General features: G+C 38.8%; 1 protein-coding gene across 2 annotated transcripts; it reads right to left on the minus strand.

Moving 5' to 3' along the window:
• Positions 1-14205: 14205 nt before the first annotated feature.
• pitx1 (paired-like homeodomain 1) lies at positions 14206-22273 on the minus strand. Of its 2 annotated transcripts, XM_030793686.1 has the most exons (4): positions 22228-22273; positions 17313-17462; positions 15961-16163; positions 14206-14754 (listed from the first exon to the last, which is right to left on the minus strand). In XM_030793686.1, exons 1-4 carry the CDS (start codon positions 22271-22273, stop codon positions 14206-14208), a joined length of 948 nt encoding a protein of 315 aa, XP_030649546.1. The 2 variants fall into 2 exon arrangements, with proteins under 2 accessions (XP_030649546.1, XP_030649547.1); XM_030793687.1 differs by lacking the exon at positions 17313-17462.
• Between the last annotated feature and the right edge of the window lie 1134 nt (positions 22274-23407).

Below are 23407 nucleotides of genomic sequence, written 5' to 3' on the forward strand. Positions count from 1 at the left end.
CATTACCCCCGTTAAAAAATAATAAATCACCCACTGCTTGTAAGTGTATGAAAGTGAATTTCAAAACAATAATATTCACTTGCATGACGCTTGCATTTATGCAGTGTACCAGGCTAACCAATGCCTGTGTCCTTTATCACCATTTAAAAATCTGCTGTGGTCTTTTAAGTTGCATGAACAAGCATATTCCTGGGCCAGGGGACACGTTTGTCTGAAACCATGACGACAGGGATGTTGTGCATGATGTGATGTACCAACATTTTGATGGTTCTTGTTGTGGACGATGGCAACAAATTCCAATGCAGTGAAACCCTTCAGCTGTTTTTATTTTGCAAATAAATGCCAGGGCTTCTAATGTGAGTTTGTCCCTCCTGCTAAGGCAGACGGACATTATGTGAGAATGATCCAGATGAGGACACAGCTGATAGCACAGAGGTGTACTTTTCTTCACTGTTACAGGGAATAGGGGCACCAAGGTTCAGGAATGATTCTAGATTCCAAAAGTTCTTTTAGATGCTTCCAGTGAACTATCAAACAAAGCTTCTCTCTGAACTGGCAATCGTCAGTCAGACGTAGGTTTTGCTCAACGCTGCAAGCACACCTTATTTCCCCATTACCTGGGAGAAAGTCAGACCCCCTATGGACAACCTATGGACACCCTTTATCCACATTCCTTATGAGACAGCCAGAATCAAAAGTGTAGATAGGAATGTCTGTTAACTCTTTTCTCACTGGATTGACGTGAGCCACATGAGTGAAGTTTTCTGTCTGGCATGCATAGGTATAAAATGTGTAGATTTATTCTTCACTGCAGAGACGTTCGGGTACTGAAGGCAGGCGTTCTGCTGCTTCTATGGCTCAGTAAGAAACGTCAGTATGAACTGACACCAGTGTCTCAGCCAGGCTTGGGTGGTATCTATTTTTTCTTACCTTCATACCCTCCTGACATTTCACCGGGGTATATGGTATATGATGGTATTTGTGTAAAATAAAATTTAAAAAAAAGCTGAAAAGCTGAAAAGCTGAGTTGCTGGTGATAGAGGTCATTCTGGCCTGTATGACATTGTCCAGCCTACAATGCTGTGTGTCTAATATGCAGTTACCCTACTCAGACAGGTCTTGCTGGGTTTAAATACTTATGGTCCATAGAATAATGAATAGATAGGATAGAAGGGCCCTTCTTCCATGGATTCATCATACCCTGACTGGAGGACCCGATGAGACTGCCGCGGCGGATACTGATCAGTGGGCCTTTAACAGCATTGAGAAAGCAAGATAACAAAAATCTTACGGGAGCAACATCTCTGAGAGTGTGCATAATCACCATTAATAATTGTGTCCTGATTTTGGAAAACCCAGAGAAACAGTTTCACATTACATATGTACTTTTTGCTGCATTATATTTAATTAAAAATGCAAGAAATTTAATTCACTTCCAGCACATATTCATTGTAATGTAAGAATGGACACAGTTATCAGATCACAAATAGACAACTTTATTTATATTACGAATTTACTAATTCACCAATTACTATTCACAATTTACTGTAGAGTTAACTAGAATATCTAGTAAGCTATTAAATTCTGGGTTTAGTGAAAACTCTTAGTTAGTTAACTCAGAACAAGTAGTAAACCTCCTAATAGAAGAGCTCTATGGCTTTGTTTTGTTAGGAGAATGAAGCCATAGGGCTCCTCTACTAGGAGCTTTACTACTTGTTCTGAGTTAACTAACTCAGAGTTTTCACTAAACCCGTTTTCTGGAACACCCTCCTGTACTGCTCATGTGTAAACATTTTACAGCACAAAAAATGCATAGTGTATGCAGGTATGCAGGTATGAGTGGGTCTCTATGCCCTACATAGTATACATACTATAATTTCACCACACACACACACACACACACACACACACAATGTGTACTATATCCTGATGTTAGCATCCATGAGCGTCCATTGACACTTTAGGCTGTGTCAAAGTAGACTAGAGTCTAATGAAATTTCCAAGGAAAACAAATTCTTCAATCTCACAGACTTCTTCCCCAGCATGCTGGACGAGTGGTAATTATGGAGAGTAATGTGTTCTCGGCACTCTGTTGTCTGACGGAGCATGGCTGGATATAATATAATATAATATATATCAACTTCTCTTAGTGAACAAGGCTGCAGAGCTTTCACTCTGGAGCTTGTCAAACGCAGTGACCAGAGACAGCTTAAACAGCCAGATATGGCCCCTTGCATAATTGGACACAGCTGATACCCTGAAGTGGCAAGCGGCCCAACCTTTCTCTTTCATTAATTCACTTACTAAAACCTCAGCTCCCAGTGTAACAGCCCCATCATCAATTTCCACAAAGGGAGTAGAGCGCAGGAGTCAGCAGTGCTCACTCTCCTCCCTTCTCTGGGTGGAAAAACAATAATTCTCCAAAGTGAATCCATTTGCTTTTGTCTCAGAGATGATAATGAGAAGGGGGAGGAAACAGTGTCTAGATTTCATCTGGTTTTCTGCCCAGTGTGTGAAATGATCATACATTTCTTTGACGGTGTGTTATAAGGTTTTTCTCACGCCAGCTTTGTGGTTTGTGGGGGAACAAAAACAGGGGTGACTTACTCTCGCCTAAACACGTTTCAGCCAATGCCAGAAATCTGCAACATTATAGGGTAAATGACAGACGCCTACAGACCGAAATATGCTCCAAAGAGCCCTTTTAGTGTGACATGCAAAGTTTAAGTCTGAGCATCATGATTTCAGACTAAGACAAAGGACACTTCAGCATTTCATATATACAGCATATTGGATAGCACAAGAGATCATACCTCTAAAAGCCTCTGCTGGAAAGTTGCTAAGACATGCTGTTGTTCCAAACATTACCATGGGTGTCACCCATGTCATATAAGTCATGTCTGGGAAGTAGGAGTGAGTGTAGAAATTGAATAGGAATAAACTGGATATAACGTTGGGAGGACATCGGGGAGCTGCTGTGGAAGCACTTTAAAAACAGGGAGTGAAGATGGATCAGTCCTGACAGTGTACCAGTGTCTCTCTGATAATATCCACTAACTGGTTTCCCAGACGGGAATACTGTAAGAAAAGCAAGCTCTTTGATCAGCTCAGTGTCAACCTAAGGACAGAAGAGAAGATTCGATGAGCTCATAGCCACGTGGCACAGGATCAACACAGCAAACCGCACTGCAGCATCTGAAATAAACCACACTGTACAAACTGCACTGTACCATCTGAAATAAACCACACTGCACCATCTGAAATAAACCACACTGTACAAACTGCACTGTACCATCTGAAATAAACCACACTGCACCATCTGAAATAAACCACACTGTACAAACTGCACTGTACCATCTGAAATAAACCACACTGTACAAACTGCACTGTACCATCTGAAATAAACCACACTGCACAAACCGCACTGTACCATCTGAAATAAACCACACTGCACAAACCGCACTGCAGCATCTGAAATAAACCACACTGTACAAACTGCACTGTACCATCTGAAATAAACCACACTGCACAAACTGCACTGGACCATCTGAAATAAACCACACTGCACAAACCGCACTGTACCATCTGAAATAAACCACACTGTACCATCTGAAATAAACCAGACTGCACAAACCGCACTGTACCATCTGAAATAAACCAGACTGCACAAACTGCACTGTACCATCTGAAATAAACCACACTGCACAATCTGAAATAAACCACACTGTACCATCTGAAATAAACCACACTGCACAAACTGCACTGTGCCATCTGAAATAAACCACACTGCACAAACTGCACTGTAAATAAACCACACTGCACAAACTGCACTGTGCCATCTGAAATAAACCACGCTGCACAAACTGCACTGTGCCATCTGAAATAAACCACACTGCACAAACTGCACTGTACCATCTGAAATAAACCACACTGCACAAACCGCACTGTACCATCTGAAATAAACCACACTGCACAAACTGCACTGTACCATCTGAAATAAACCACACTGCACCATCTGAAATAAACCACACTGTACCATCTGAAATAAACCACACTGCACAAACTGCACTGTAAATAAACCACTCTGTACCATCTGAAATAAACCACATTGCACAAACTGCACTGTAAATAAACCACACTGCACAAACCGCACTGTACCATCTGAAATAAACCACACTGCACAAACCGCACTGCAGCATCTGAAATAAACCACACTGTACAAACTGCACTGTACCATCTGAAATAAACCACACTGCACAAACTGCACTGGACCATCTGAAATAAACCACACTGCACAAACCGCACTGTACCATCTGAAATAAACCACACTGTACCATCTGAAATAAACCAGACTGCACAAACCGCACTGTACCATCTGAAATAAACCAGACTGCACAAACTGCACTGTACCATCTGAAATAAACCACACTGCACAATCTGAAATAAACCACACTGTACCATCTGAAATAAACCACACTGCACAAACTGCACTGTGCCATCTGAAATAAACCACACTGCACAAACTGCACTGTAAATAAACCACACTGCACAAACTGCACTGTGCCATCTGAAATAAACCACGCTGCACAAACTGCACTGTGCCATCTGAAATAAACCACACTGCACAAACTGCACTGTACCATCTGAAATAAACCACACTGCACAAACCGCACTGTACCATCTGAAATAAACCACACTGCACAAACTGCACTGTACCATCTGAAATAAACCACACTGCACCATCTGAAATAAACCACACTGTACCATCTGAAATAAACCACACTGCACAAACTGCACTGTAAATAAACCACACTGTACCATCTGAAATAAACCACATTGCACAAACTGCACTGTAAATAAACCACACTGTACAAACTGCACTGTACCATCTGAAATAAACCACACTGCACAAACTGCACTGTACCATCTGAAATAAACCACACTGTACCATCTGAAATAAACCACACTGCACAAACTGCACTGTACCATCTGAAATAAACCACACTGTACCATCTGAAATAAACCACACTGCACAAACCGCACAGTACCATCTGAAATAAACCACACTGTACCATCTGAAATAAACCACACTGCACAATCTGAACTGTATCATCTGAAATAAACCACACTGTACAAACTGCACTGTACCATCTGAAATAAACCACACTGCACAAACCGCACTGTACCATCTGAAATAAACCACACTGCACCATCTGAAATAAACCACACTGTACCATCTGAAATAAACCACACTGCACAAACTGCACTGTACCATCTGAAATAAACCACACTGTACCATCTGAAATAAACCACACTTTACAAACTGCACTGTACCATCTGAAATAAACCACACTGTACCATCTGAAATAAACCACACTGCAAAAACTGTACTGTACCATCTGAAATAAAACCACACTGCACAAACTGCACTGTACCATCTGAAATAAACCACACTGCACAATCTGAAATAAACCACACTGTACCATCTGAAATAAACCACACTGCACAAACTGCACTGTACCATCTGAAATAAACCACACTGTACCATCTGAAATAAACCACACTTTACAAACTGCACTGTACCATCTGAAATAAACCACACTGTACCATCTGAAATAAACCACACTGCAAAAACTGTACTGTACCATCTGAAATAAACCACACTGCACAAACTGCACTGTACCATATGAAATAAACCACACTGCACAAACTGCACTGTACCATCTGAAATAAACCACACTGCACAAACCGCGCTGTACCATCTGAAATAAACCACACTGCACAAACCGCACTGTACCATCTGAAATAAACCACACTGCACAATCTGAACTGTATCATCTGAAATAAACCACACTGCACAAACTGCACTGTACCATCTGAAATAAACCACACTGTAACATCTGAAATAAACCACTTCACAAACTGCACTGGACCATCTGAGATAAACCACACTGTACAAACTGCACTGTACCATCTGAAATAAACCACACTGCACAAACCGCACTGTACCATCTGAAATAAACCACACTGCACAAACCGCGCTGTACCATCTGAAATAAACCACACTGTACCATCTGAAATAAACCACACTGCACAAACTGCACTGTACCATCTGAAATAAACCACACTGTACCATCTGAAATAAACCACACTGCAAAAACTGTACTGTACCATCTGAAATAAACCACACTGCACAAACTGCACTGTACCATCTGAAATAAACCACACTGCACAAACCGCACTGTACCATCTGAAATAAACCACACTGCACAATCTGAACTGTATCATCTGAAATAAACCACACTGCACAAACTGCACTGTACCATCTGAAATAAACCACACTGTACCATCTGAAATAAACCACACTGCACAAACTGCACTGGACCATCTGAGATAAACCACACTGTACAAACTGCACTGTACCATCTGAAATAAACCACACTGCACAAACCGCACTGTACCATCTGAAATAAAAGCACACTTTACAAACTGCACTGTACCATCTGAAATAAACCACACTGCACCATCTGAAATAAACCACACTGTACCATCTGAAATAAACCACACTGCACAAACTGCACTGTACCATCTGAAATAAACCACACTGTACCATCTGAAATAAACCACACTTTACAAACTGCACTGTACCATCTGAAATAAACCACACTGTACCATCTGAAATAAACCACACTGCAAAAACTGTACTGTACCATCTGAAATAAACCACACTGCACAAACTGCACTGTACCATCTGAAATAAACCTCACTGCACAAACCGCACTGTACCATCTGAAATAAACCACACTGCACAATCTGAACTGTATCATCTGAAATAAACCACACTGCACAAACTGCACTGTACCATCTGAAATAAACCACACTGTACCATCTGAAATAAACCACACTGCACAAACAGCACTGTACCATCTGAAATAAACCACACTGTACAAACTGCACTGTACCATATGAAATAAACCACACTGCACAAACCGCACTGTACCATCTGAAATAAACCACACTGCACAAACCGCGCTGTACCATCTGAAATAAACCACACTGCACAAACCGCACTGTACCATCTGAAATAAACCACACTGTACCATCTGAAATAAACCACACTGCACAAACCGCACTGTACCATCTGAAATAAACCACACTGTACCATCTGAAATAAACCACACTGTACCATCTGAAATAAACCACACTGCACAAACTGCACTGTACCATCTGAAATAAACCACACTGTACCATCTGAAATAAACCACACTGTACAAACTGCACTGTACCATCTGAAATAAACCACACTGTATCATCTGAAATAAACCACACTTTACAAACTGCACTGCACCATCTGAAATAAACCACACTGTACAAACTGCACTGTACCATCTGAAATAAACCACACTGTACAAACTGCACTGTACCATCTGAAATAAACCACACTGCACAAACCGCACTGTACCATCTGAAATAAACCACACTGTACAAACCACACTGTACATGCCAGATGTAGTTAGAGATTAGTCATGTCATACTGATTAAATTTAGTCAATATCTCACTGACTGAAATGACACATCATTTTAGTCAACGAAAATAATATCATTTTAGTTGATGAAATTACATTTGTCAAATTGTAATAATTCTTTAACTGTAGATTAGAACTAGAGATGCATTTCCTCCAGATAATGCCAATATGATTGGCCCACAGCATCAGTGCTTGATTTATAGTGGTTTTAGCTTGATACACCTTTTGCGGAGCAAAAAAATCATTGAATCCAACTATTGACTGCTGCTGTGTGCAATCTCGCGTCGTACCACTACAGAACTAAACTTTTCCCCATTCATTTTCAATGGGACAATTATGCGAATAAAAACGTCAATTAAAAAACAAAACAAAACAAACAAAGAAACAAAGAAACAAAGAAACAAAGAAACAAAACAAAACAAAACAAAACAAACAAACAAACAAACAAACAAACGAAACAAAAAAAAGGAGTGGCCCGATCCATTAGCTGTATAGAAGAACACTACACAGCATTAGGACGGACCTGTTACCGTAGCAATGCAGTCAACATCGTAAAACTGTAGGAGTATATACGGTCAGAAAAACGACCTTGATGATAATAATAATAATAATAATAATAATAATAATAATGGTAAATGGTAATAAAACCTAAGAAGAACAATATGCTGACACAATCACACAATTACAACAACTAGCACCACTGCACAGAGGTCTGGAGACGTCTCTTAAGGTTCGCCGTGTGCACATTCCTTGATTGTGCAGTTAGTTTTTGATGATTTCCCATCAAATTTAAAGAATTGCCGTATATGTTTGACCTTTTCCTCCCTGGGCCTGGTGGACTGTCTGCCATAACATACGGCTTTTTGAAGACACGATGATGAAATGTAAGAAATGAGTGCAGATGTTTCCTTAACTATAGCTGCCTGTCTGTCGATAACGAGCATACGTTTTCTAGTGCTCTTTTGCAACAATAAATGCATGTCTGAGATTGGACTATTTAAATCATCCACCTTCTTTCTGAAATGTGTAAGGATGCGATATTTTCGTCAATAATGTAATGAAATCAAATTTACTTCTTACATCATCATGCTGCAGCGTTTCGTCTAGTCGTTGTCATCATTGACTAAACTGGAAATCCCTTTGTCAACGAATATTTTCATCATTAATTTCGTTGACAAGATTAACACTGATGTGTATCGATATGGTTGTATGACTGTATGTGTGTCTGATGATTTAATGACTGTATGTGTGTCTGATGACTGTATGACTGTATGTGTGTCTGATGGTCGTATGATTGTATGTGTGTCTGATGGGGTTAATGACTGAATTTGTGTCTGATGGTCGTATGACTGTATGTGTGTCTGATGGTCGTATGACTGTATGTGTGTCTGATGGTTTAATGACTATATGTGTGTCTGATGGTCGTATGACTGTATGTGTGTCTGATGGTCGTATGACTGTATGTGTGTCTGATGGTCGTATGACTGTATGTGTGTCTGATGGTCGTATGACTGTATGTGTGTCTGATGGTCCTATGACTATATGTGTGTCTGATGGTTGTATGACTGTATGTGTGTCTGATGGTCGTATGACTGTATGTGTGTCTGATGGTCGTATGACTGTATGTGTGTCTGATGGTCGTATGACTATATGTGTGTCTGATGGTCGTATGACTGTATGTGTGTCTGATGGTCGTATGACTGTATGTGTGTCTGATGGTCGTATGACTGTATGTGTGTCTGATGGTTGTATGACTATATGTGTGTCTGATGGCTGTGTGGTTGTATGTGTAATGTAGTCCAGTGCAGTGTCCTAATTCCATACATGCTGTACTTATGGCGCTGCACAGCGCCATCAGGACAACAACACTAACAACCATAGCACTAACTGCATTATCCCACACAATAATATGCATAATAACATGTATCATAGGTACCTGCCCACAAGTTTGGCTGTAATTCAGGAAGATGTTGATATTAAGCAGCCATCGGAATAACAGCATTTAGATGCCTAGTACATGGTGTACAACACCAAGTTCTTTTTGAGTTGTTGTCTGGGTTATAGCTGAAATGGTGAGTTATTTGGCTTCTGATGGGAGCTGCTGTTAGAGTGACCGGCTGCCTGTGCCTGCCTCATTCACGTTGTCACCTGTCATCTGTCACCTGTCATCTGTCACCTGTCCATCTGACCCTTGACTTTTGAACAGTGACGGCACGCTCTGTGGTTGTATTTTACATTCTTTTGAAGCGCACATACACTCATATATGTGTGTGTGTGTGTGTGTGTGTGTATATATATATATATTTGAATATATATATATATATGTGTGTGTGTACATATATGTCAAATTCATTTATATCAAATAGAAATATGCACAAAGGTATATAGACCTCTGTATAAATGAAAGGTCCTCTATATTGTAAATCGCTTTGGCTAAAAGCGTCTGCCAAATACCAAATTGTAAATTACTATTCAGTTACTTAATGTGTGGGTAGGTTCTTTATTCTTTGAGCACGTGTTCACTTGTGCATGAGAGATCATCTGGGCATGGGAGATCATCTGGGCATGAGAGATCATCTGGGCATGAGAACTGGGTCTCTTTTTGGAGTGAATGGTCAGCATGTTGAGAATGAGTGGGTGACACTTCAAAAACTGATTGAATTCAGCGTATTTTTGATGATGGTCTTTTCTGAGCCCATAAGACCACAGACTTGGCTCTTGTCCTTTGGTTCCAATGTTCAGTATAAATTGAAGTGGTTATGGTGAATTTCTAAATGCAGATAAATCACATAAACCCATTCATGTGCAATCCCAGAATACTTAGTACAGGTACCAGCACTTTTTCTGAGATACTGGGGTGATTTGCTTTTTTTCAAGCCTGTGAATATTCCTGTTCTTTGCTGACAGACTATGGCTGTAACGTGGGTGAGGTGTCAGAAGATTCCAAAGAGGCCTGTGTGTTATATTGCAGGATGAAAGAGAACCTGAACATTGACTGACTTCTGCTTGACCACACTTGACCACTAAGACAACACTTTCAGAAAGAAGGGAACACCTTTGACCCTCTAGATCACATTCCTATCAGCAGATCAGCAGTATCACATAAAGAGTTAATCATTCCCCTGCTGAGGCAGGCCAGCTAGGTGACAGCTAAAACATGCCTCCTTAAAAACTTAGAACCCTTTGGGATTCTGCACTTGGACATTTCTGTTTTGCAGATAAGAGGGTTATTTGAAATTTAGTGCTCAGATTTATAGAGATTTGTGACTACAATGTAGTTGGAAATCTAAGCCTTTGTTTTATGACCTTATTTATTGTTTAGTTGTTTATTGCTCATTGTTAAATCTGTAAGTAATGATGTTCCCTCGTTGTTCAGTACTTTTGGTCTGATGTCCTCTTTCTCTCTCTGTCTGTGCAGCTGTCTATCTACATTTGAAAGCATAGTACACATTTGATTAGATTAAAACATGTACTTTGGTATAATAAAGGTAATAGTTATTTTGCAGCAGGCAGAGTGAAACATCATTGTGATAGAACCACTGACCTCATCTCTAGAAGATCACCATGAGTCTATAACATGATGTTATAAAGTACAATATGATATTACAATATTACATTTTTGAGGAACCCAACTTTGCTGTAATTGCTGAGTGTGTCTTACAGACCTGTAAAATTCCATTTTAAATCCTTTTGATTTGTGCTTTATGTAGTATGTAGGAAAATGAATGCCTTTTTTACACAGCTGTTTTATTATGCTCTCACAGTTTGCAGTACATTCAGTTTATCAAATATCAGCTTTATACTTTGACCAAAATTTCACCATTTCAATCTATGTCATTCTTACTGATTCACTCTCTGTCCTGCATTTTAAATTTCTGGTGTCCTTCAGTGCTTAAAGAAAATTTGATCTACACTACTTGTAATTGTCATGTGCAATGGACCCTTAAGTTTTGTTTTGATGGAAAATCTAGGATTTCTTTTTCTACTTGTTTTCTCTCAGAAAGTCAAGCTACAAAATGGTTGACATTGATCGCACCGTCACTCTTACAGAATTTAGGTCTGTACATATATATATTTTTAAAGAACATAACTTTCGTGTATATTCAAACAGTTGAGCTCTGTGTTTTGTATTAATATTCCCAGTTTTGAAGTGAGCTGTCAGAGTTGGACACTGAACAGAAGTTCTTAGTAATACACTTGATTTCAGATGAGCAGATGGAGAGCTGAGTAACAGAAACACTTTATGCACGTCTGTGAATGTGTGTGTGCTAAGTGGAGGGTTGGTATCATTATGCAGAGTCCTTGAGAGTGTGCAAACATAGCATGCATTGTTTTCTTATCAGTAATGATTACAACGTTCAGCAATAAAATATCGGGGTTTACAAGATATGTGTAACATTAAACTGGATATTGAGATGTGGACATGCAATTAATATTTTAGTGGAACACCACTTCAGATGTGCTATACACACACAGTAACATGAAAACACTACTTCTGCTTAAGCAAAATGACTGGGATGCAAAAGCTTCTCCACTAATCTGTTACTTGTGTCAATCCCTATGATAATAATATTAATTTAACATTATGCGTGAATGTAGACACATTTCATCTAGCCTATATTGTATTATGCTGGACTACGGTGTTAAGCCTAAATGCCCATATCTATAGCGATGACGTGTTTGAAATAGTACTACCATCTTCGTTTACAAACAATGTATTCCAGGGATGTGACTATAGGCCATTTTATCGCTTTAAATCAGCAAGAAGTAGTTTATAAAAGCAGAGTGACCAGAGAGCGCCAGGTAAACATAATATAATGTGTCAATAATAGTGATAAGTGATAGCTTATTAGCGAGTTTGGAGCCGTGATAACGAGATACCATATTGATCGGTCTTCGGCTGAGCAGTCAATAAACTAAGGTGATATCAGTGTCTGTTGCAATGTAGGCCTATGATTTGAAGCCTAAATTCACATTCCTGCAGAAAAACTAGCTTGTTCTGAAACGTTATATTACCAAATTTTGTCACGTAACTTATTCTGGTTTACTGTTCTCAACCTAAGCTGATAAAATTGGAACTGGCTGGATGTGAGCATTTAGGAATTCATTATGTCAAGACAGGCCTATTAATGAGTTCCGATCGGCATATTGTTTGGTATTGATGGTATATCTCAAAGACGGCACTATAGTCCCAATCCAAATTTTTTCCAAATAAAAATAAAATATTTGTTATTTCATTATCTTGTGGATTGTGACTGTAAATAGCTCACTCTATGGCAGCGTGTCCGCAGCCCAAAGTATGACGCTGTCTCAACCGAATAAAATGTTCGGAAACGTTGGCTAATCAAAACACTAACGCCTGTTAGCGAGAGCATGAGTGATACTTGGCCAAAGTCTGTAAAATACCTTGTGACAATTTCAGCACAGTTTGGAGAGGTCCTGTCTCAAATCACTGTGTAAAACTGCGTACTAAACATCGACCAAATATATGCTACACGATTATTTTGCCGACCCATATGCGGAAATTTTACGAAATACTGAGTTACTGCGTTTTTAACTGTTTGGACGCTCTGTCCATATTTTAATTGTTCAATTTAAAGCTCGTGACTTCTTTATCCTTTGGGGACGATAAGCCATTTAAGTGTGAAACACATAAAACAAACTTATATAAACAAATGAATATATTAGTTCGTTTGAAAATAAATAGGCAAACGGCTATTATTTCATTAAATAATCATTAATTGTACCTGTGAACCGTCAGGTTATGGTCTCTTTGATAATCAACAGAATTGTCGTATATACGTATATATGTATATGTATATAGATATATGTATAGATACTGTAGATATTTTTCTTTTCTTTTTTTCTTTCTTAAACTTACCTAACTTAAAAATGATCTTCAGTAGAGCCTCCTCCCTCTTGATAAATAATTTCCTGAAATAATTCTTTCTTCGGCAGTTTATTCAAACAAAGGCTATTGCCACAAACACATGAAAATAATTTTCAATCACCTTTTGAATAATGTATAATGAATTTGCTTGGTTCTGGAATTATGCATTAGGCTAATAACAATTTCTACAAAACACTCAATGTAAGCATGCGAAATAGCCTATCTACTGAAACAAACAGATACAGTAAACAGTAACATCAACGACGACGTAAAAAAGTCAGACCGACTGTGAAAAAATAGGCTATAATGTCGTGTGGTAGCCTACCGATTAGCACTTTCTCGAAAACAGGTCCGCTCCCCTCCTGTAACCTATTTTAAGCCACGCGATAAAAGCACACACGAGCCATTCAAAAAGTCAATGCTATTTACAATATTTTACTAGTATTTTTATGTTTAGTCCTCGAAAAGGTTTTTTTTATGCTTCACTATTTGTTGTTGATCATACAACAAACAACTGTGTTCAAAATTTCCAAGAAAGCTAACCAAAATATTACAATTTTGATGTATCTAATACATTAGGCTATGTACAGTGTTGCAATGTAACATGTCTTCATTATTTCGAAATCCAAAAAATGGATATTTTAATTGTTGTGCAAGTTCATTGGTAAACACATGCAACCCGCATAATCCATCTGGAAAATAAACGACTGCTGCTAATCCAGTTTAGTTGTAATTTGCCCGATTCGCAGGTCCCGGTGTTGAACAGTGATATCTGCAACGGTTAATTCGTCAACTGTTGTACTGACATGCGTTAAGGCTCGTACTGGGACTTTGCAAGCTACTGTATCCAAACGTCGGGTGCTGCTTTGATTTCAGTCTCAGGGTCGCAAGGCTGGAATTACAAGTGTCCCTGTATACACTGTACGGAGAACCGGGTGGTCCGTAAGGGCACGTGGAAGAGGTCATCGCCGAATTTATTGTGGAGTTACCAATGCTGTTGAGATTACTGATATTGTTCAAACCTGTTGCCGGCATACCAGGAACGGCCGAATGTCCCATCCCGGAAGCCATGCTCATTGAGGAGATGGAGTTTGGGGCTGAGAACATGGACTGGGAGGTAAGGGGACTCATTGAATTGAAAAATGTGAAATTCTTGGTCGACAGCGGAGCCGGAGCTAGTCCTTTATTCGTCCAGTTGTTGTAAGTATAAGCGGAATACATGTCATCATAAGGTTGCATCAAACCACTAAACTGGGGAAGGTAGCTGTTTTTACACAAGTCCATCTGCTGATTGCGTTCCCGCTTCCTCCACTTCGCTCTGCGATTTTTGAACCATACCTGCAAAAACATATTTTAGAAAAATCAATAATCAATCGATCTTAAAGCGTATGTTAATAATAACAAACTATTATTATTATTATTATTATTATTATTATTATTATTATTATTATTATCATTATTATTATTGCTGCTGCTGTTGCTGTTGTTGTTTAACATTAAGCGAATTCACATGCATGTTTTCTTTGGAATTTTAGAGCCACTTCGGGGGAATTATCACATAAATCAGTTCGAGTGTATTTATTCTTATTCGTATAAGCAGCAGCACCGATAAATTGTACACATAGATATGAGCGCCGTGACACCATACAGTATTGACTATATTTGGGACACACTCGTAGTCTTTTTGCTTACGCTATACTATCTCTACAATTAAACAGACTTGCTCTGTAGTTTGAGCAAATGAATGCGCAATGACTATGCAGTTAAGTTGTATAAACACTGAGGACAGGGTCCCTGTAATCATTAGGCTCCAATGACATTTATTATTCACATAAAAATCTCATTAACTGTATCGGTGTGTGCATCTTTATTAGTTCCTTTATTTTCGTCATTGTGCGCGTTTAGGAGTGTTCATAGACGCTCGTTTTCAAATCACATTATTTCAGCACGTAAATTGATTTAAAATGTAACTGATTTATATGAATACCGACCTACCCCGTACTTACTATAACACAGTATTTTTTGTATAAACCATGTTCATGCAATACCGGCATTTTACATTATAGGTCATTGTCAATCATGAATTCTTGGTCCATGTTTTCTTTGTGGAGAGAATGTCTTGATACGTTAACCGAATCATTTTATAATAAATAGACTATAATTTGTTATTTTCATTAAATAAAAGTGACTTGACTCTGACTTGATTTATCTATCTAAATTAAATTAGCAAAGCTAAAATGTTTTGGGGAAATTACTTGATGGCGATAAACTATTGCTAAACTTGTTGAATAAACAAAACGCATGTCGCATGAAGGAGAAATTCTGAAAACGTTCTTAAGCGTTTCGATCGTTAAAGTGGTTTCGATTGTTAAAATAAAAATATTTTCAACACGCAACATTAGCGAGTGCTCATAACTCGTAGCTAAATCATTCGAAATGACTCAAGCTCAAATTGGACTCTTGACAATAAATTCAAATTAAAGTCAAACCAAACAGCTTCTGTGTACAATCAGTTTACTCCTGACACGGACAGAGTTGTCTTACCCGAACTCTTGCCTCGGTAAGGTTAGTCCACACGGCGATCTCCTCCCTCGTGCTCATGTCTGGATAGCGATTGCGTTGGAAGGTGGCCTCGAGCTCCTGAAGCTGTTGGCTGGTGAAGTGTGTCCGCTGCCGCCTCTGCTTCTTTTTCTTTGAGTCATCTGTATTACCATCGTCACTTCTATGTTCAGCACTTCGCTCTTTTTCTGAGGAAAGCAAGTGGAATTTGTTTTAACACAACGGACTAAAATGGCGTTCGACAGCTTTTTCCTAAAAGACGACTTTAATATCATTACACATGAGTATGCATGTTACACACAATTTATAAAAATCACAGAACATACACAAATGCTTTTCTAAATTTAAGTAACCATATATGCAGTTTAGAAGATTAAACTGCATTGTATGTAGAAATATAATTCCATCAAAGAGGGAACGCTACGGAAATAGGCTGACATGGCCTACCAGCGGATAGGCTTTGCTTTAGTAAACTACAGAAAGTGATCTCCGCGCACCCACAGATTCAGACCTGGTTTTGGGGATAGCGCCTTATCACTGTATCAAACGTTAAAACACGGACCCTGCAAAGAACTTGACCTAATATCTACGTTTTGTTTGAAAATGTGGTCTTTTTGGCTCACTTTTACGCAAGAATCATTACTGTCAACTCTAGTCCACAACTTTGCTTTTGCTGCTAAACAGTTTCCTTCTTTAGGTATTCGTGTGTGTTTCAGTTAAGTCTTCACATAGTTTAAGTAGGCAGTTTGCCATGGAGCCCAAGATAAAATCCACACTATTTAATACTTATTATATAAACAATTCATTCAGTTGTAGACATTAGCATGACAGGAAGTAAATACTTTTAGTTTAATGTAAGAGACAACGTCAGACAAAATATCTTGTAATTTAAGAATCAGCCTTTGAGGACAATTTTTAAAAACTGCGTTCAAGACTATTTGAAAGCTTCGTCTGACTGGATGTGTGAAATACCAAAAAAGTGAGAATTTCAGGGACTAATTCGAAGTGCTAATAAAAATCCTATCAGAATTATTTGGTTTAGTTAGGTTCAATTATAGTGTGGTCTATAGCATTAACTTAACCTTGCTCACCCCGGCACAAATGGAAGGAATACATTTTCACTGACAGATGACCGTGGGAGATGGACTCCCCCCCACAGGGAGCATTTATCAGGGGGTATACTAACTAACTCAGTGCGCTTGCATTTTCTCCCCGGCGAGCTCCGCTCTTGCGTGAGCATACAGATATTTTGTCTGATTGAAAAAGGAGAGGCGTGATGTTGGATTAGAAGAACATAGTCACAGCATTGCATTTAAATTTACTGTCCAGCAATGTACCTGCTATTTCAGTGTCTGATGACTCGCTGCTTGAGTTGTCTAACATTTCTCGTGTATTGTTGGAGGTTCTCTGCAAATGAAAAGTAGAGGCCATGTCACGCGTCGACGGCGGTCGCACAGTGTCGGTGATTCTGTCCAAATTCATCGCACCTTAAAAAGAATGATGCGTGTTAAAAATGCTCTCCTAGCCTGCGTGCGTCAATACGGAAACTGAGTGATCCACAGTAACTATTGTCCATTGCATGGATACTTGGTAGTTGGCAGATTTCTTCGATATTTTCCACAGCAGCTTCAGCTACAGCAATGACAGTGTGTTCGCTTTCGGTTTCCGCTGGGTTTGAGTTCTGCACGAACGAATGGAACTACTCGCTGCAGTTCTGGGAGTTGGGATCCACCCATCCTCTCCTCCTCGTTTGCAAAGGGCAGTCCCACCCACAAAGTAGGTTTAATCTCGCTGCCAGCTAGGGTACTTTTTTGTGTTTATCTGCAGTTCACGAGGCAACACCGCCCCACGTTGTTTTGGACATTTGGGAAGAAAATGGGCTCTTTATGTAGCTGTGTTTAAATTATGCCGCAGCGCCACTGCTTTGGGCAGCTGGGCGCGCACACAGTGTATATATCTGAACTGAACTAAATAAACATTTAGTTATAGGTCTATAGGGTACAGGTCTGTCCGACGTATTTTTCAACATACTGCCTACACGGAAAGCACCTAATTTATTCGGAAACACGTTTCAGGAACGTATATATGAATACTCAGTGCAACATTATGTAGTCTTCGGTAACAATGATTTGAATGCACCGAATTTTAATTTCATTCGAAGAGTCCATTAAGCTTGAACAAACTGTGCACAATATGATCTGATAATCCAAGGTTTAAAGCGATGGAATACTGCTAAAGTGCTAACACATTTTTTCACTTCATTGCAAAACCATTATATCACAGATCATTGATACCAGTGACTGGTGATACTATGTAGAAGGTCTGACTTAACTGTCAGACTTAATGATCGTCCACAAGTCATTTACCGTATTTCCAACACCACTATTATAATCACAGGTGCAACTGTTCTCAGAACATTTCAGAGATAATGGCACAAAATATCTTCAATATATATATATATATTTTTGTGTGAAATTAGAAGACATTTAGTGAGCGACCTTAAAGCATTTTCCATCAGTAGAAGCAAAACTAACGGAAACCAAAGTCAAGGACCCCCCCCCATTTCTTTCTTTTTTTTAGACGTGAACTTCATTTCTGCATATGAATCATTGTCACTGTGCCAGAATCATTGCTATTGTATACAACTGTGATAAAACTGTCACATCACAGTTGTTAACTTTTCTTACATAATAGAATATGACCTAGACCACCAGCATAACAATAATAGCAATAATACTAATACTAATACTGATAATAATTACAACAACAACAACAACAACAACAACAATAATAATTATAATAATAATAACGTAAATATTGCCCTGCTCTGCATAGAACCACTAGTATGCTGAAAAATGGCACCCCAAACGGTTATCAAGAACCTTTTAACAAGGTTTTATTTGGAACCATTTGGGGTATCATTTGTATGAAAGGATGGAACCCTTATTGGTTCCATGCGGAGCCCTTTTTTTCTAAGGGTGTATACTGACCCTTTGCAATGAGGAGATGTCTAACTACAGATCTGAAGGTTTAGCGACACCACGATGCACGTGTAATTCTGTAAATGGCAGCTGGACTTTTCTCTATCTCCTAAACCAGTGTCATCATTGCAGCCCTACTTGGGGGCAAGATGCACCCATCTTTCACCAGGCAAGTTCAGTCGTCGTGATGGCTGTAAAATTCCTAATTGTCATGTAAGAATAATAAGTGCACCATTTATATAAATATGTTGCTGAAAATATTGGCCTACATGGTTTTTGAAGGTCAAGAACGCTTTCTTGAAGGTAATAGATGACAAATGGTTTCTATAATGTAACAAGTGGTTTCTATATTTCAATTTTCTATCCCTGTGAAACAGAAGGCCAGGAAAGGCTGTACTGCAGCTCTAAACATAAAAAAAAGAGTGGTAACGGAGGTAATGAAGAAGTGATAATGATTTTGATTAATTCTGTCCACACTAAGTTTTAGAGGTTCCAAAATTTGTGAGGAGTAATTTCTCTGCAGTCGTTCGAATTAATTATATATATATATATATATATATTTTTTTTTTTTTTTTCAAAACTGCTGAGCAGAAAATATAGCTAATAATTCCATTCGCTAATCTTTATAACAGGTGCCAGGAGTTTTTGGGGCCGACTGCAAAGTTTATTTTATATGTATATTGTTCTAATATGATGTCCTTGTTAACTAGACGTGCTCTCAATAATAATCTCCATATTAACTGTCGGCGTAATCTTCATGCTTTAATCTGTAATTTCTGTTCAGGGTAATTGAGTGGACAATAACAGTAATTGTTGATCTGATGACTTAGTGAATGAGTACCTTATTTTACAGCGATTTCTGTTAAACAATACGGCCCATTATCATCCGGGCTGCTAAAACTACAATTTCCCAAGAAAATCAAAGGATCAAGGATACCGCCTTTCTTCGTCTGTTTGTAAGCGGGCTATTGCCTGTGAACTGATCGAACTTGATTGGGACGAATCTTGAAATTCAGCGGCGCCTACCGGTAAGATACAAAGAAGATTGTCGGTTGCAGTTTTGAGATTGTTTTAATGTGTCTCAGAAGTTGTTATAGATCTTATACACGCTCGTGGCACATGGCGCACTACGCCGCCATGCAGTAGGTTTTTATAGCTTTTACTCTGTTGCTATTTATAGTCATTAACCTTAACTGTGTCAATAATGTGTTGCTCTCAAAGTAAACAATTAGAATTGGACATGGTTTTTGGTAATAATTAAAATAATTACATCAGATTGGACGCATTTTTTGGGCAATAAGTGAACAAGGCAAAGAAAGCTGTTTTTCCAAATGGTGTATTGTGTATGTCTCCGTGTTGGAGGCGCGCATTCTCATCAAGTCAAGTTTGCCCTACACAGGTTACAGTAAAATAATGTTAGTTACCGTACCCAGGGATGTGAACAAATGAATGAAATGAAAAATAACTGATTATTGAGAAGTCGCACTAACTACATTTTCAAAGGCCCTTAAGGGGAGGTTTTCGAGTTCAGCAGGGTCTTGTGTCAAACATTACTGTCATCAGTGATCTAAAATGTTGGACTGGCGCCTGCTGTGCGGCTTACCGTTGCAGCGGAAGCTCAAGGCAAAATCTGACCTAACCGAAGTCTTTCACATTAGTGATACAAAACACCCTGGCGACTGAATCCAGCCCTTAATTGATATTACTGATTACATTAAATTGTCGGTGCAGTCTTACAGGGAGATTGACGTGGACGGTATGAATAGTGTGACTTGGACGCTTCGTGTTATGTAGGTGAAATAGCCGAGACTCAAGCCTACTAAATGTGAAGCACAAAACCGGGCATTTAATTTCACATAATCTTTACAGATATTTAAGTAAAGACAGAAAAAAATCAAAAGGCTACAAGGGACAAAGGAACGAAATATTTGCTTTGCTGGACGAAAAGGCCGGCGGATGCCTGCGGTCGGCCAAAAATGACCCTCCTACAGGGATGCTTAATTAGCATGCATCAGAAGTAATATTCCCGGTATAAAAATGTGCTGTATAAAATGCTTCAAAAATCATATGTTAATTTCCACAATAGGCTGTGTTCATACTGTAAAACAACACGTGTAGCGCAAACCAGTCGGGTCACATAGGCATTTAGATGTTGTTTCGATGGATGTTTCGATTATGTGAGTTGACATTTAAATATGGAGGACCTTGAACATAGAGGGCATTATCTCGGTGCTGTGCTGATTTTTTGCTTGTTCTTATTTCAAACTGATATTATTTTTGTATTTTTATTATTTTTCTTTCGACTCCACAGACAATAAAAATCGGAATAAGCGCTATATGATCAGAGCGTATAGGCACTGTGCTGTGTAGCAGTAAAGTATTTCTGAGTATGATTTAGCAACTACGTTGAAGACAGTCAACAACCACACCAAATTTAGGGATCCTGCGTGTGGAATGGGATTAACAAACTAAGCGTCGAGTGAAGTGAGTATGACAAACATGATGAAGGTTTAGTAATCAGGTAGCGTAATCCACTCTCTAGTTGTCGCCCATGTCCAGTCACACACTCTTTATCAGGATTTTTTTACTGACGAACCAAACTAGTAGCCTGCAAGGTTGTATAGACTAATACTTAGAGCTGAAAGTGGCTACGTGTGTTATACCTTGAACATTTTACAGGATATATTCGTGTTGTATTGTTTGATGAAGGATGGTGTATGGGCTCTGTAAAGCTGCATAAAATGCTTTTCATTTTTTCTCCTTTGTGTTCAGGATTCTTACTGCCCATAACATAATCAGAATATCCAAAATTGAACGAAAGAAGCAACAAAATAACGAAACGAATTTGGTTTGGTTTTAATCCATAAATTCTTTAACTATTGTTCTTTATTTCTTTTTTTAAATGTAGGTTTGCTTATTCTTCCCTTAATTTTTATACTCGTACACTCTTATATGCCTACTTAAGGTCTGAGATGTGAGATGTGTATGACCCCAGTTTGTGCTCTGCTCTTTTCACAAGAGCTCACTCGAGATGAAAACCTTCATCGGAAGTTACAGAAAACGTCAACTCAGTGGAGTCCCCGTACCAGAGTGTCATGTTAGCAGAATTAAGACGAATAATGGACGTGTGCCTGGACTAGTCAACAGCGTGCGACCTCTCATTTTCAGCTAACATTTTGTGAAAATGTACTTTTGTATTCTATTAAAATAAGCCTTCCCTCTGACAGGAAGTGACTGCAGTGGCTACAAGAGGAAAAAGAGCATGGAATACCTGGATCACCGCAAGATATTACATTCTTGGACAAATTTGGTTCCATTCCAAACCCCTGCAAAACAGAACAGGACAAAATGAACAATAAGCATGTGTCCTGGTATAATCTACACATATTTAGACGGCAAACAAGACCAAAGAACTGCAAATAAGCGAACTGCAAATAAGCGAACTGCATCTGTAATTTTGCAATTGTGGTCATAGGTGAAGATAAAGATATATTAGGATACGAGGATTTAAATGAGAATTTAACTCAGTTTTAAGAAAAACAAAAGACTGACTTACATTTAGTCAAAAATGGACATGCTTACTCAGAGTCAGAGACTGTACCAAACCGTCGTTGATAGCTAAAACTGAACCTTTTCCATTATATGTTCACATAACCTGCCTTATCTTATGGGCTCCCTTGTTTTATCCCAATGATAATCCTCTGCCCCCTCCCCTGTGACCCTCACTGACATGCACGCACGCACACCTAACGAACCTGAGTAGACAGATATTGAAAGATAGATATTAGTGCTTCACATTAGCGTGCAGGCACTGTTTAAATGGGAGAATCCGCAATTACAGTCTTATCAACTGACAAGAAGCACCTATTATTTTTTCCCCACATTTTATATGCTTTCCACATCTTTCTACAGTGAATAGACCCTTTTTATATGCTTTCCACATCTTTCTACAGTGAATAAACCCTTTTTTCGTGTGAAGAAGTCTCTGACCCCGTTGATTACATTTTTAAGAGCAACAAGGGCAGTATCTGTTTTTTTGTGAGAGTAACAGAGAAATGATGCATTACTAAAATATCATGAAGACGAGTTTACCTGCCCTCTTAAAATATCTATCTATCTATCTATCTATCTATCTATCTATCTATCTATCTATCTATCTATCTATCTATCTATCTATCTATCTATCTATCTATCTGTCTATCTATCTATCTATCTATCTATCTATCTATCTATCTATCTATCTATCTATCCTTCGCACTAAAGCGACAGGGCAGATTTATCCTACGCACTTTTTTTAGCACTTTGACATCGCCGTTTCAACAAACTACTTGAAGCATAAGCAGCCCAAGATGATCATAGATGACTAGATAAGATGTTACGACCTCCATCTCAGACAGGGAATATGCAAGAAACATCTCAAGGTGGATTTCTCAAGATTATATGTAATTACC

The sequence above is a fragment of the Chanos chanos genome, chromosome 16 (assembly GCF_902362185.1).
Source record: "Chanos chanos chromosome 16, fChaCha1.1, whole genome shotgun sequence".
NCBI lineage: Eukaryota > Metazoa > Chordata > Actinopteri > Gonorynchiformes > Chanidae > Chanos > Chanos chanos.